This window comes from Vipera berus (assembly GCF_964194415.1).
Source record: "Vipera berus genome assembly, chromosome: Z".
In the NCBI taxonomy this organism is placed as follows: domain Eukaryota; kingdom Metazoa; phylum Chordata; class Lepidosauria; order Squamata; family Viperidae; genus Vipera; species Vipera berus.
In genome coordinates this window covers 72,180,806-72,197,417 of record NC_138205.1, presented here as the reverse complement: position 1 = coordinate 72,197,417, position 16,612 = coordinate 72,180,806, and the positions used below count along the sequence as shown (strand labels likewise).

Genomic DNA, 16,612 nt, shown 5'->3' with positions numbered 1-16,612 from the left:
GAAGGAAGAAACAAATTTCAACAACATAACAATATAACAATAATTAACTGAATGGGGGTTCAGTTATTAATTGACCCTTAATTGATAATGCCCATGATGACCTCAAAGAACAAATCAAAACTTCAGAAATTTTTAATTAGATATCTTATAAATTTCATGTAACATTCACATCATTCTTTAAAATAATTAAGAGATACACTGTATCTTATCAAAAAACTACCGCTTCTTTTTATGAGTAAATACTTATTTCTGAATAATCATTTTTAATATTGGCTTCTCATAGCATACTGCAGCATAGACACTTGTTCTTCTCAAACAATGTATCCTACTGTTTTCCAACTAAGTGCTGGGCTATAATTCCCACTATCTTCAGTCAGAAGCTCATTGCCATGCTTGTCTCTTCAAGTTGGCATTTATTTGCCCATGTCCTAGTCTAAATTATTGGGCACAAATTGTCTTCTGAAAACCATCATTATGTACTTTCTACCTCCATTCTGAGCAATTTTGCAGTGAAGTTTATAATAAAATGCATGTGCCTATTTGAGCTAACTACTGTTTCCAAAATGACACTGTTCTAAACTGGCTTCTCTAAGATTAAAGTTGAGATTCATTAGACACTTTCATGCAGTTCTAAGTGAAAGGGAACATGAACCTCTTAAAGGAAAGTGGTGCTTTGAAAAACTATTTAGGTGATCACTGATATTGGTATTATACTTATTGTTAATCCAGGAATAGAAAAGTGGGATTGAAAGAGATATTTAAAACACAGTTCACAATAGAAATGTATGTGTACATGTAAACCACATTATATACAATATAATATATATCTACATTATACTTTCATGTGCTGACTCATTCATTGTTTTCTCTCCATTTTGGTTCTTTTCCTTACCAGAAAGCAACCAAGATGATTATTGAGGAAAAATAAGAACAATTCCACAATAATCTTTGATTTGCAGTTCCAAGAAGCTTCCTCAAGAAGTTATCTAAGTTCCAGTAAGTCAACTTGGGGCAAAGTCAGTGAAGAGATAATTGTTTTATTTCCATGAAAATGTGAAAAGGACCTTATAATTAATCGCTTTGTTAGCAAATGGACAATCACCAGAATACATATGCACTTCCAATGTTTGTGAAACATGATCACACTATGGAATGGGTTCAAATGGATTTTTTTTCTGTTCAATTGTGTCATATTCTTAGAAACTGTCCAGACAAGTCCCTGCAGTTTTCTTGGCAAGGTTTTTCAGAAGTGGTTTGTCATTGCCTCCTTCCAAGGCTGAGAGAAAATGATTTCTTAAAGATGACACAGCTGGTTTTATGTCTAAGACAAAACTAGAACTCACTCTCTCCTTGTTTTCACTCTGATACCTTAACCACTGACTACACCAAACTGATTCTAATCGCATGTAGAGGCACTGAAATAAAAACTCCCAATAAATAGATCAAGAAAATAAATCAATGTTAGGATCCAATTCTATATACTGCATTGCTTACAATGAGTTAGAATTGAATGACTGCTGTAATTTCTAGCAAAAAAAAAAAGTTCTGCCACTTAGTAGCCCTCCAGATTTTTGTAACGAGATGCCTCCAAGAACATCCAAAGGAAACCAAACTCGGCAGACAGAGGACTTCAGCCTGCTTAGTAATGCTACCTGCGATTATAATCGTGAGGATATAACCCCAGTTGACGACATCGACTATATTTCCTGTTTAGGACATCGGCAACGTTGCCGTTAAGCCTGCAAGAAAGAGCACCATGCCGGCGATCTGCAGCCATTATGATCCAGCTGGGAAAACCAAGACCCTCGTTCTTCTCCCCGTGCAGAAGCGCAGAGCTCTTTGGGTAAAGATCGAGATTCTTTTGGCAGAGCGGTGGCGGTAGCTCCCTCTGCAGTTCCTGTCCAATCGCGGCGTGGCGAGCAGCCGCAGACATTTCCCTTCGCAGCCTTCCAGATCTGACACTGCTGCAATTGACTATCGGGGACACGCCGTAGGAGGGAAGAGAGCCGCCCACGAACGGATTCTGGCCGAATCTACAGCGTTAAGCGAGCGGGGCAGAAGAGAACGTGGGCGAAGGCATGACCCTCAAAGCCATCGCTTTCAGCCGCGGCTTTTCCGCGTTGCTGATCAGCAACATCTTATTAAGCTTGATCTGGGCAGCAAGGGCCCAACCGGCCGTCCCCTGCAAGGCCCCGCTCCAATGGGAGGGCCGCACGGTGGAGTACGACCACAGCAGCGGCAGGAATATCCGCGCCGTGGTGTCTTATGACAATCCAAACCAGCGTCTCCGTATTCTGGAAGAAAAAAAGAGATTCATCCCTTGCAAGAAGTAAGTTTCCCCTTGCTATCTTTCAGGTGGAGTTTAAGAAATCACTGCGACAGCCACATCCAGCATGCACACATTAAATACTGGGGTTTTTTTTCAGCCTCGCCTTTCACGAGGCGGGGAATAAGTCCTCTACCCAATCCCATACACTGCTTTGTCGCACCGGATCGGGGAAGCCTGCAAAACTTGCACACGCGCATATTGAATCATCCGCTAATAGAGGAGGGAGTTTTGTGCAGGCTGGTAACAAATCCCGCTTGCTTTTCAGTGGCGGGTGTGGTTTGTTGCAGCTCCGAAGAAGCCCAACCCCAAAATGTTGGTTTATGTGTTCGCATAGGGTGTTGGCTCCAGGTGAGACTTTGAGAAAGCAGAATGAATACCCAATAGGTGGGTCCCAGCGGTGCAATTCAATAGAGCTCCACGCAGTAGTAGTGCCCTAAAGAATGTTTTGTAGTTGCGGGGGGGGGGGGAGAGCGCAAGAAGCAGCGGACAAAACCTGGGACAAAAAAAAGATATTGACCACCTCACCACGCCCCAATTTAGTTCCATGTTTGGTTAATATAATTACACAGTAAAAATAATCGATTGGCACTTTTAATTGGATCATGATTATGCTGTGTAGAATTCCAGCCTCTTTAAAGATACTTAATTCTCTTCCCGTGGTCTTTATTGGAGCCCTTATTGCCCCACCTAGTATTTGGCTATATTCAGAATAGTCTGTTCCGTTTTCTTTTAGGCTTATTTTTTCTATTTCTTTTAATTTCCCAGCATTCCGTGTCAACTGAACGTGTGGCTTGTGGCTATTCTCGAGCTGTTTCACCTTTCTTAGGCTTTTCATAAATTTATGCAAATATATTTCTCCCACCTCCAACTATGGTATTAGTTTGCTTGTGCATGGTGTAATTTTGGCTCCATAACATTCCATTCCAAGCTTTCAGAAAATTAGAATTTAAAGAGGACAGGTACCAAGGAAGCAGGTTGCCTACTTATCATAGATATGGAGAAGAGCATATTACAGCAGACAAAGCTTTTGTGGTGAGTTGAATTCTTTCTTCTGCAGAATTCACACCCTACTTTTTGTATCTGGTTGCAAAACAGGAGACTTGAACTTTTAGCTGAGGAATTTAAGGAAGTAAAAACTAGCATTAAAAACGGGAATCTTCTGTAGATGTTGTCATGCACTTTTTCTTTAAAGAGAAAGTCTTGAACTTACAAGGTAGCTTCTCTGCTTGCAGATGAGTGCATTAGAAGAAATGGAATGATTTACATTATACAATGTGGTCTATTGGCAAATAGAGATGAATCAAAATTAAAATGCATGGTGAAGAACTGGCACAACTATGGTATACACACAGATACATATTCATCCTCATCATCACCACAATTTTTTTGTTTAATGATCAGAACAGTAAAAGAGTTGGACAATAAAATTGCATGATCATATAGCATAATTAAAAACTGATTTAAAACTATTATTCAGTTACAATTCTAACAACATAAGTAGCTCTGGGCATAGTATTTATTCTTTGTTACAAGAATAGTATTCTTGTAATTTGCATCTTTCACTGCTGTGTCACAAAATTCAGCTACATTATATGTAATGTTAGACTTGTGTCTGAAAAGAGAAAATCAAGATAAAATTTAACGAATCATCCTGGCATAAGTTCCAGCATGGCAGAGATGAGAAACTGATGGCTACCCTTATAATAGAAGTAATGCAATAAAACATGCTGGTGGTTTCTATTGAATTTTAATTGTAGGGAAAGAGAGAAGCTTTTCTAGAAAAAGGAATTAACATCATGGTTAAATATACACCTTAGATCTCATCTAGATATTCTGAATGATTCTTGATACAATGTGCAATTAAACACAGTTCATTCAAAGTAATCTGGTTTTAACAATCGGAAAGGCTTGGTTTTATTCTAAGGACAAGAGCTGGTTGAAGAGGCAAGTTTTTTTTGAGTTTTAATAGATACCAGAACCCTGAAATTGTTCTGTCAAAATCAGAGATGTCAATCCTGCTGAGGAGAAATGAATTTGGTACAAGTGTAGATACACACAAAAAAATTGGTTGTAGGAACCTATTGTGGATGTTTTATAGAAGTTTGGGCAGATGTAAGAATTAATTTTAGTTAATTTGGAGACTACCTGCTCATAAATTAGAAATTAATTAACTGAAACAATGCCAGTTTACAATGGAGAATTATCAGCTCAAAAAGCATTCATGTTTATAAAAAATAGGGAATAATTAACTGTGACAATCCTTAATGTTCAATTTTTTTCATATGTATTTTATTCACGCAAATAAACATTTAAAGCATGGAAAAGTAATAATTCACATACAGAAGAAAAAAAAGTTTAGTTAATATACCCTTTAATTATATCTAACACATTAATACAACTATTGTGTTAGAATTTTTAGCAGTTTTCAGATAATGACATTCAGGTCCAAGTTTAATTATATTTCTATAGCATTTTCGTCTCATAATTGCTGTCCACAGAATTAAATAAAAGTTATGTATAAAATGGTGAACTTTTAATAATATATGTGTACCTGTGTGTCATTCCTTGCATGTGAGAATTGCAATGTGTTGGTAGACAGGAAGAGCCCATGGTGATTACAGAGGCCTTTCTTTTTCTTTCTCCACATGGGGAAAATGGCATTCTTGCATTTTTTCCTTCTGAACTGATAAGAAGCAACACTATGTTTAAAGTAGTTAAGCTTTTTAAAAGAAATAATATGTGAAAAAGTATCATTTTTCTTCAGCTATTTGTTTGAGGCTAAGTTACAAGAAATTCTTTTCCATAAAATGAAAACAAACAAAAATATAGCACATAGAAAAATAATCTCTGTTAATTGATTACAGTCTTGGCCAAAGGACTAACTATATGTTATTTACCATATCTGTACCAACTATACATTCTTTGAGCAATTTCCATCTTGGGGCTGACTCTGAATTACAAATCCCATTAATATATGTGGGAAAGACATACAGGCAATTAATTACAGTTATTTTATTATTATTATTCATAAGATTTGCTTTTACTAATTTATTTTGAATGGTTTCATACTCAGATCGTGTTTACTATAGGAGCATTGTTCCCCCCCCCCACTCCAACTATGTCCAGTAATTAATGGATGGCATCTGCCTGGGGAGTCATTACAGTAGGGAGAAGAGTTGTCATATTCTGTTTGCAGAAGTTCAGTTGTATAACATTGATGTAGTCCATAGTAGGATACACTTTGATAATATACAGTGACTCAGCTCTGAAGTATGATTACATCTGGCACTACTTATAATTCTTTCTGTTTGAAAAGGCTATTTTGATTGTTCTCTTCTGGTTCCTTAACATCATTTGACCTTCTGTTGATTCAGAGAGGATAAGATCTCGTCCAGCCAAGATTCACAGGATGTTGTCTCAGGATAGCTCTCCAAAGAAAGCAGCATCTATTTTCATTTAAGGACATTTGCAATGAATTTCAACTATTAACCTTTACCAAATGGCTTCATTTATTGATTTAGTCACCGTCTTTCCTTGTATCAGTGTGACCATCATCCCTCACTTCTTTCCAGAGATAATGTGATATGTCTTCTGTCTGTTCAATTTCAGCCATCCAAGGATGAAGAGTCATCATCTTGCTGTGGGCTTTTTTGATTTTTTCAGTTTGGATGAGCCACAAGTTCACTGCTGGGGTAGAATATTAATACTATGTTTTAGTACATTTATATTGGACTTAGAAAGGGTTATAATCAAAGGAAATATAATGAAATTAATAAAACATAACAAAAAGCAAAATCAAGAATAATAAGGTAACTTATTTTTCCTGCACCTCTGTAGAAAATGGCTAAAAGTTTGTTGTTTTATTAAATTAATTCCACTTTGGGGGAAATATACACAAAGTACTACTTAGCGGTGACCTTTTAATATATATGGGAATATATATCAGTGTGGAGCAATTATGTAGCTCAACATTGAAACGTTTGTCTAACTTTCTATATAGTTTGGTAGAAAAAGGATGTATCAGTATGTGGGACTAGTTTCAGTATATCATTTGGCATATAACTAAATAATTACATAAAACAAGCAAGAATTGACTTGTGAAGATTTTAAAAGCATAAATTGTGGAATGCTAGCATCCTTACCGGCAAGAAGTTAAGAAAACAGTGTTTGGCCACTGATAAAAACATTTTGAGTTCTAAAAGAAAATATATATAATGAACAGAATCATGATAAAGATGATTCATGCTACTGGGACAGAAGGTTTTGTGCTATTGATATTAAACAAATCAAACAAAAATATAGCACATAGAAAAATAATTTGTGTTAACTGATAATTGTAGTCTTGGAAAAGCAAGATGGAACAATGTCTCATGGATAAATAATGAGAGTAAAATAGTTATAATTAATTGCCTATAGGTAGTCCTTATTTATCTTTATTAATGGGATTTCTCATTCAGAATAAGTCACAAGATAGAAATTACTCAAAGAATGTATAGTTGGTATATATATGGTTAGTAACATTCAGGTCATCCTCAAATTATGATTGTAATGGAATCCGCCAATTACAGTCATAAGTAATAATAACCGTAAAGTGGGTCTTTGCATGTCTGCTCCATTTTACAACCTTTTTTTATGGTGGCGGGGGCTAAATGAATGTGGCAGTTGTTGAGCAAATGTTGCTGTTATTAAACAATTGTGTATCTTATTAAGCTAGTGTGTTACTCTTTAAGTGAACCCATTATTCACTCTGGGGTGTTTTGCCAAAAGCCTGGAAGTAAAGAGTTTTTGATAAAATTTTAAATAGCAGTCACATGCTGTTGGTTGACAGTCAACCAGGATATCATTCCGCACTTGTGTGTGTGTGCACAGCAGAGCCGTCTTCCCTTTTCCACTGCATCATTAAATGGCATCATGAAGGCCATGGCAAAATAAATTAACCATTCACTGCAGAATGTATTGAAGAAGACAGAATTTTGCAAATAATTTTAACTCCAACTTCCACAAAATAATTACACGTCTCATATAGAGTTCCTAGAAATACACTAAATAATACAAGTAGTCCTTGACTTACAACAGTTCATTTAGTGACTGTTGGAAGTTACAGTGGGATTGAAAAGAGTGATTTATGACAGTTTTTCACACCTTTTACCATTGCAGCATCCTCGTGGCGATGTGATCAAAATTCCAATGCTTGGCAGGTGATTCAGATTTATGACAGTTGCAGTATACCGGGGTCATGTGATCATCTTTTGCGACCTTCTAACAAGCGAAGTCAATGGGAAGTTAGATTCTCTTATCAACCGTGTTACTAACTTAAAAAGTTCAGTGATTCACAACAACTGTAGGAAGAAAAGTCGTTGAAATGGGGCAAAACTAACAATGTTTCACTTAACAACAGAAATGTTGGGCTCAATTGTGGTCATAAGTCGATGACCACTTGATTTTTTTAAAAAATAATGGATATGTTTTCTTACTCTACCTTGACCATGGCACAAAATAGCTAAAGATGAAAGTAACTGCAATAGTAGCGAATGTCTGTATAGCTTGTGACAAGATCCTCACTTGACACACCCACACCTGAAACAAAAGAACACCGACACCCCCTAAATTGTGCTGAAGATGTTTCATAACCTTGTAACAAAATGTTCGGAAACCATCTAACAAGCTCGGAGAACAAATCTCATGAGAGTAATTCCAAATTTTACATGTTGAATCATTTTATGTTCAGTTTTTCATCTGATTTTACAGTGGAACGCAGGGCCAGAATGCAAAATATAATTGGATATTTTCAGTTGTAATGAAACCATCTTTGATTCAGTGCCACAAGATATACAAAATATAATAAACTGAGATAATAGAATTCCAGACAGTTCTACTTTAATCTGCAGATGGATTAGCATGCTTAAATTGAAATTTAAAAATTGTAATGTTTTTAATCTCATATAGATTAAAGATATATATGGTCAACAAATAAAATGTTAACAATTTAATATTTCCAACTCATTTTTGGTCAATGCAGAATAAGTGCTGAGAAAATATTTAATCTCTCTTGCATCTATTGTAACTGACAAATTTCCTTGGCATTTTTTTCATTAGCAGGCTACATTTTGGGACCTGGTTTATTTCTCAAGTGAAATTATAAATAGGCTCATGGAAAACTAATGGGTATAAAATTAAAAATTCCTTTTCCAATTCTCTTTATCCTCAATATTGCATTATACTACAAGGGAAAGTGGCATTCTGCTTGATTATACTCAGTATTCTGCACATGAGACTGTTTTAGCATAGCCTTCTCTTTAGTGTGTAAAGGGAATTGTTTTTTAATCTATGGACTGTTTTGAAGTATAATACTGTATATACACAAATAATCAAAGCTTAAATTCAGCTCTCTTCAGGTTATCATTGTATAATTACCAGACTGATTATGTTCATGGCTAGATCTTGATTTTTAAATGTCTGCCTATATATTATGACATCGTTCTCAAGTAAGTATTGAAAAATATGTGCTTGCATTACAGACTACAGTTTGCAATTTTCTGACCACAATATCAAATTTACCCAGTTGGAGATGGAAAAAACTGAGGTGAAGAGGAGTGGCAGTTGTCTATAATTTAGGCAAAAAGTGGGTTTTAAACCTACAGTTATTGGTATCGAGACACTAACATATAAACTATGCAAAAATATACATTATTTTTATGTTAAGAAAATAGGAATTCACTTGGGTATTCTAAGACTTGTAGTTTTATGATAAAGTTAATAATTTCTCTTTGAAATCTCTAACCCACCTTACAAATCCACAGATCTATCTGTTACCTTTTAATCAATAACTAATATTTAGTTATTGATTAAAAGGTAGTGGACAGATGTAACTGATGCAATGAAATATATCTTCTAAGTTATGTTACATTTGAACAAGAACCTTACCCCACTTTTTCTTTCTTTTTCAGGTTTTTTGAATACATATATCTTTATAAAGATGCAGTGATGTATCAGATTGAACAAGAGACAAAGATGTGTTCCAAGATTTCTTTGAGTGAGCCATGGGACCCTTACGACATTCCTGACAACTCAACCTATGAAGATCAGTACTACATCGGAGGACCAGATGATCAAATTATGGTCCAGGAATGGTCTGACAGGAAGCCAGCTAGGAAATGTAAGCATTATATTATTATTTTCTAATCCTAAATGAGACAATTTGTCCCCATGTGAACAGAATCATAATTATATTGTTATCATTTTTAGGTGATTATCAGCAAATGTACAAAAATATGCTAAATATATTTTATGTTCTCATTTTATATAAGCATTGACTAATTCAAATATGGATTTAAAATATTTTGTAGTCTTAATTTTGAATATATCCCTAGATTTCAGTTTTAAAAACATTATAACATTGTTTCTCCTAGACTTGCAAAATGTTTGCAGTTTAGTTAACTTAATTCATAGGACGGGAAACATGGCTTGTCAGATGCTGTTGCCTATTTTACAATACACAGGCCAAAATACAATTATTCTTAAAAATTCACAGTTCTCCAAATTTGTTAATATACTTAATTATATTAACAAATTTATATATAAATGTTTATTCAGAGTACTAAAGTATTAACCTGTAGATTTTGAACAGACCTGGATATTTAAAACACTCAAGTTTGTAAGGGAAGTCAGTTTGGTATAATATTTAAGACATCAGGCTAGGAACTAGGAGATGATGTCTTCTAGTCCCATTTTAGGCTTAAAATTAACTGGGTGATCTTGGGCCAGTCATTCCCTCAGCCCTAGCAAGGAGGCAAAGGCAAATCACATCCAAAATTTTTCCAGGCACTACAGTAATCAACACTGACTTGAAAGCATTAAAAAATTGTTTACAAGAGGCAACTATTTGGTGCTTTTTTTCATCTAGTGGTGCTCTTACCAACTTCCCATTCGTGTTAGAATATCATTTAACTCTGAAGTCATTCACTGCAGAGTGATTGCATCAAAACCAATGAAATTAATTCCTAGAGTTAGCAAGCAGGCTTAAGATTGATTGTATTTTTTTTAAAAATTCCATTTATATCCCGCCCTTCTCCGAAGACTCAGGGCGTCTTACAAGCTTAGGAAAATTGAAATTATTATTTTTAATTATATTATTGTCTTATTATAATTGAAAAAAATCATGCTTTTCTCTAGAAGCAGTAAGAATTTGTGCTTTTTTCATTACAGTCGAAAATTGGGTGGGAGTTTACACAGTCAAGGATTGTTATCCAGTTCAGGAAACCTACACCAAGAACTACAGCGTGACAACCTCCACTCGTTTTTTTGATCTCAAGCTTGGGATAAGTGACCCATCTGTTTTCATCCCTCCCAGCACTTGCCAGACAGCTCAGTCAGAAAAGATGACTTATGTATGCTGATGGTAGATCTTGGCTTCTACAGTGCATATGTAAGCTCAATATGTATTATTAATAACTAGCTGCTAATGTCTAATGTGACTGTTGCACTTTGCAGAATGCAGGTTCTAACAGACTAGAAAAGGGATAAACTCATATTTTTTGAGGCATGTTATTCTAAATGTGTTCTCCTACAACTGTAAGCAAATGATCATTTATATTTATTTGTTTTAGCTGCTAACATCCTCTGGCAGAAGCTTTTCTGTTTTTTCAAGGGGTATAATATATTTCTAAAACCACATTAAAATATGAATGTGTTAATTTAGAGCGCTGGGAAAACTATATGAAGTAGATAAGTCTTACCATAAAATGGCACCCAAAGGTGCTTTTTAACAAGGCAACTGGACTTTCTTGTTTTTCTTTGAAGACATTTTGCTTCTCATCCAAGATGCTTCTTCAGCTCTGACTGGATGTTGGAAATGGAAGGATTTATATTTCTTGCAGATAGCTGGTCATTTGCATTCTTTTAGAGAATTGTTGAGGCCATTTGCAGGGCTCAAAGAGAAAAAACACCTTTGGGACAACCATGACCTGGATGACTGAGAATTCCCCCATACCCATAAAATGGCACATTGTAGCAAAATGATTTTCTCAAAGCTGCTATAGTGAATAAATGATCCTCTTGTTATTTATTTATTAAATAGATTTCTATGGCAACCCAACTCACACATAATGACTCCAGGTATCAAACATCATTTAAAAACCAACAATATAAAAACCCCAGGAGACACATTCCCAATGGTGTGGGAACAAATGCAATTGTATAGAGCCACTGACAGGGCCTGAATCAGTCTGGGGTCCCCAGGCCTGCTGATAGAGCTATATCTTGAGGGATTTCTGGAAAAGTAGCAAGGAGGGGGTTAACCTTACTTCCAAGGAAATGATGTTTCAGAGGAAGGAAGCTACTGTAGAGAAGGCCCTTCTTCTAGGTCCTGTTTGGTGAACCTCCTTAACAGATGGGACCCACAATATATCCTGCCTTCCCGCTTTGGTCAGCCAGATAGATGAAAAAGGTTTCTGTCAAGAGTCATTTAAAGCAGGGGTCCCCAACTTATGGGCCATGGCCCACTACCGGGCTGTGGCCTCTTGAATGAGCTGCGTGAATGGCTCCCCCCACTGAGGGTCATGCAGGCACTAGGCCTGCCCCAAGCATCGCCCGGAGGCTAGCCCCGCCCCGAGCATCGCCCAAGTGCTAGGCCCGTTTCTAGTGTCATGGGGCTAGCCCTATACCTAGCACCGTGCGGGCACTAGCCCCGCCCACACTTGCATCGCATGCATGCAGCCCCATGCCTCCCCCTACCTTTCCCTCTGGGCCACCAACCTAGAAAGGTTGGGGACCTCTGATTTAAAGTTTAGGTCAGGGGTGTCAAACTGCTGGCCCATTGGCCGGTTGCATTGTACGGAGGCCATGCCTACCCCAGCTCTGGCAATGCAAAAAAAACCCTTGCAATACGTCATGACACATCATGTGATGCGGCGAGTTCGACACTTGTGGCTTACGTGAATTGCTGTGATATAGAGAATGAGAAACTATATATAAATCTTTTTTTTTCTATCTGAATAGTTGTATCTGATGCTATTGTTGTGTTTATAATCACTATTAAAGCATGCACAATGTCTTGTCAGAAAACTTGGCAACATATAAAACAAGAAATATGCAATGTATAGTTATTATTCTGATAGTCCAGAAGAGAAGTAAATATAGTGAAGATTATTGTTATGTCAGCAAGATTAAGAGTAGTCACCAGAGTCAGCACTATTAATTTTGGAAATGGAAACATTTAAGAAGAAAAAAGTTTTAATGGATGATACAAAGATCTGCTCTTTATATAATCAAAATTAAATTACAGATACTCTTGAGTTGTAACAGTTCACTCAGCAATGGTTCAAAGTTACAACACCCTCACCAAAAGTACTTATGACTTGGTCCCTAAGTTAGATATGTTACAGCACCACAGCGGTCGTTCATCCTTACAATCAACCACATAGGCGCTGGAATATGTTTCCTGCCTATTTTCCCCAAATCATGCCCTACCGAGTCTCCACAGGCAGTGGGCCAGCTTTGGTAACCCACTGTATTCCATATGCTCTTCCTCACCCGTCACTCACCACTCAGTTGCGTTTGGAAGATTTCCAAAGCTCAAGATGTTGATATGAAACAGTTTTCCTTATATCTAGTGTTCTTACATATGCTTCCATCCTCTTCGGAAAAGTGTTTTTGCAGGGAAGACAAGCATATGCAAGAACATGAGATTTATTATGTTCCTGCAGGCTTTATTTTGGCCCAGCCTGGATGGTTCCATTTGCTCCCTCTGCATATTTTCAGCAACAGTTCCTAAACTGCTAAATCAGCACCACAGTTGCCGGGGACACCTGAATGCTTGCAGTAGGCCAGGTTGATGAAGATCTGGCTGTCCCCACTCGGGAGTGTTCCTTTGCCTGGGGTGACCCTTGCAGTCCGCAGGCACCTTCCTGCCTGCCAGATCTCCATCAGAGTGTGCCCGGCAAGCAAGGGGCGCAGGGCAGCCAGCACACCAAGCTTTCCAGGTCCACAGCAGCACAACTGGTAAGCACTGGCCCAGCCTTTCCCATTACCCACTGAGGCCCAGCCTCTCTCAAATGGGCATGGCCCTGCCCTGCCACTTGCTAGAGTGCCAAACCTGCCTGGATCTTGCTAATTGCACCGCTACACAAAGGGAAGCTTTGGGTGGCTGGAAGCAGTGGCTTTGTCTATGCACTAGGCCTCCCATGGTCTTCCCCACTCCTGAGGTACCCAGTGTGCTCTTAATAACCTGTGTATTTGATTTGTAAATACATTGGGAAGAGGGAGGAATGGACTCATTAACATGATCCAGTTAACAAATCCTTAGGTTACACATGTAATTGGCAGGCTTCATTACATTTGTAATTCAAGAATTACCTGTAAAAATAACTGACATATATAAAATCTGTATCAATACTCTGATTATAGTCTTTTCACCCCAGAAAAATATATATTGTAACCCTAGTTGTTTTTGTGGTTATTCAATCACTGCCCCTGATATTTTGAATTTGCAGCCAAGGCACCTATTACTTTTGGTATTGTCTTTGCTTTCTTTTGCTGCTGTTGTTCTATAGGTATTTGATTTTCTCCAGTTCTTTCTTTTTTGTTCTGTTGCCTCCAGTGCTTTTTTTCTAAAAAAAAAAAAAAGGTGCCGGAACTCAGAGGTACTGTCACTGGGAGCGATGCCGGTGTCTTGCTACGGCGTCACTGCCTGTCCTTTGTACCCCCGCCCCTGCAGCTTGGAGCCACAGGCCGCGGGGATTCCCCTCCCCACAGTTGCCACGCCGCGGCCTGTGCTGAGCCCCCACCCGGAGCTGCTCCGAACCCTGACCCAGAGCTGTGTTCCTCGTGGCAGTGGTCTCCGGTGCCAAACAGCTGATGGCCTCCAGCACCGGCACTCGTTCACTTACTGCCCCGTTGCTTCCAAATGCAGTAAGTGAGTGAGCGAGCAAGAAGCCTTTGAAAGAGACGGAATGAGTGGGGAAGAGACTGAATGAGGTGCCTTTGAAAGAGACAGACGAGTGAGTGAGAGCGACTGGAGGCTTTTGTGAGCAAAGTGAGTGGGGGGGGGGGCTTTTGCGAGCGAAGGGTGAGAGAAAAAGGGAAAATGAGGGGAAGAAGGGGAAAAAAAAGACACTGACTTCTGACTTCCTCTGTTACAGGAGTAGAAGGAAGCATTAGCATTGAACGTCAACTTTTTGTTTTTCTATAATATTGTAAACTAACCATTTCTATAACAATAAATGAATCTAACCAATGAAACCCAAAATACCCCCCCTTTTTTAGTCATCAATTTATTGACACCTTGTTAAGCACTGGTGGTGCTTGAATATTGTCATGTCCTAAAAGTGGTACAATTTCTGAAAAGGTTGAAAAGCCCTGAGGTAAAGGCAGCCTAAATTGTTTATTACCATCCTATTTGCAAATAATATCTTACCTAGTTGAGATGGTGTAGTTGGGCAGCAGGGAGGGGTACAAAGTTCCTGCCTTCACTGCAGACAGCTTGCCTGTGCAACATTGCACAGTGAAAGATTGTGACTGAACAAAATTGTAATGTACAGATAATACCACCAGAAATTATTTTATCCTTTTAATAAATGTTGTTATTGATGTTAAGCTCACCATGGAATATATCATATATTGTTATGTATATACTAGGTTAATTATTTAAAGACTGAAGTGCAACATAACTAGATTCTAAATAATATATTTTTCAAAACACACAACAGTCCAAACAATAAAAGTAAAGTCCAAATTAAGAATATTTAATTCTTAAGAATTGTTTAATTTAAAGTGGTTTAGTTGTAATAGAGTATGTACAAAAGATACTATTTTTTTCTAGCATCAGCTAAATTAGATATATTACATTGAGAAAAATGTTTCTCATTCCTGTTACCTTTATTGATTTCATTGCAGAGATGTTAACGTAGGAAATAGATTATTTTGTTATCTAATTTTACCTTCCAAAAGACAAAAGCAGATGTTTAGTTCCTAAAGAAGTAACCTTGTAAATAATTTTTAATGTCCTCCTCTAGTGCAGGGTATGCAACCTTGACTCTTTTATGACTCAAGGACTTCAACTCCCAGAATTCCTGAGCCAGTATGGCTCAGCTTGGAAACCTCTCTCTTTCCCCTCAGTGTGGCTGGCTCAGGATTTCTGGGAGTTGAAGTCCATGAGTCATAAAAAAGAGCCAAGATTGCCTACTCCTAAAGCCAATAGAGGCAGTTTTTTTTTTTTGGCAAAAAAACAGGTGCCGGAACGCCATTCTGAGCATTCTATGAGAAAAAAAAGCCCTGGTTGTCTCCATTATTAGTGTCCACTATCCAGCCCTTTTTATCTTATCAACAGTTGTTAAGTCTGGGATGTTACGTGCTTGTCCTTTTGAACTCTGAAGTCCCGGAACACTTTAGTGTCTTCACTTGTTATTAATATCCCCCCAGTTTTTGTTTATAGGCTGTATCTCTTTTCTAGTTTGGTCTCTTTATACCGAGTAAGCTATTCTTTAATTAGAATACAACAGTGATAATAACTTTAATATCAGCACAACCTTGAAGAGGTTTCCCGACTATTTTTATTCCATGTTAGATGACTTGTGTACCAGGGATTCTCAGTATGCAACTTGAAAAAGTAGTTCTTAAAATTCTTATGTTTTAACTTTAGTTATTTTTACTCATGTTGTAAGAGTGTATAATGTAATGATTCCTTCTGAAAATTTATGAAGTGGTAAACCTAGAAAATCTGCTTATTAATTCAGAAATGTCAGGAATGAGACATTTTTATGTATAATTCGCTAAGGTCATTTTAAGATATATTTATTCCCATATTGAAAGATGAAAGCACCCCTATTGTTATTCTCCTGTATTAACAAAGAATAATGCAGTCCAAGGATGATTTGAAATTTAATTTTAATTTCTCCATAACTATTTCTTCAATAATTGGTCAGGTATTCCAGTTGTTCTTTCTACTCTGATGTAAAGGTAAAGTAAAAGGTAAAGGTTCCCCCGCACACGAGTGCTAGTCGTTTCTGACTCTAGGGGCCGGTGCTCATCTCCGTTTCAAAGCCGAAGAGCCAGCGCTTGTCCGAGGACATCTCCGTGGTCATGTGGCCGGCATGATGTACTTCTACTTATTAATTCATTGTTGGAACAACTAATTTTATTGTGAGACTTCTGTTTACATGCCATTTTTATTTTTATTATAAATATTAGGTATATATGGGGAAATCTTGTAATCACAGAAAATCTTGATGAAATTAAAAAGGGGGCTATACATATAAATGTCTTTACAAATATTTGGAACTCTGTACG

General features: G+C 37.3%; 1 protein-coding gene and 1 long non-coding RNA gene across 3 annotated transcripts in view; one reads left to right on the top strand and one right to left on the bottom strand.

The window, feature by feature from the left end:
• The first annotated feature begins 1,417 nt into the window (after positions 1 to 1,417).
• Positions 1,418 to 16,612, top strand: part of EPDR1 (ependymin related 1) — a 16,928-nt gene continuing 1,733 nt past the window's right edge. Inside the window, exons 1-3 of one of the 2 annotated variants that reach the window (XM_081344830.1) lie at positions 1,418 to 2,329; positions 9,277 to 9,485; positions 10,535 to 16,273. In XM_081344830.1, coding sequence (XP_081200956.1) covers positions 2,079 to 2,329; positions 9,277 to 9,485; positions 10,535 to 10,725 — 651 coding nt within the window. In that variant the 5' untranslated portion in view covers positions 1,418 to 2,078 and the 3' untranslated portion in view covers positions 10,726 to 16,273. Of the gene's footprint in view, positions 2,330 to 9,276; positions 9,486 to 10,534; positions 16,274 to 16,612 lie in introns of those variants that run through there. The other variant, XM_081344829.1, reaches the window with a different exon arrangement.
• LOC308678031 overlaps positions 5,432 to 16,612 on the bottom strand; it is a 27,261-nt gene continuing 16,080 nt past the window's right edge. The window contains exons 2-3 of the long non-coding RNA XR_014028581.1: positions 7,479 to 7,585; positions 5,432 to 6,016 (exon numbers count right to left, since the gene is read on the bottom strand). This is a non-coding gene — a long non-coding RNA (uncharacterized lncRNA). The remainder of the gene's footprint in view (positions 6,017 to 7,478; positions 7,586 to 16,612) is intronic.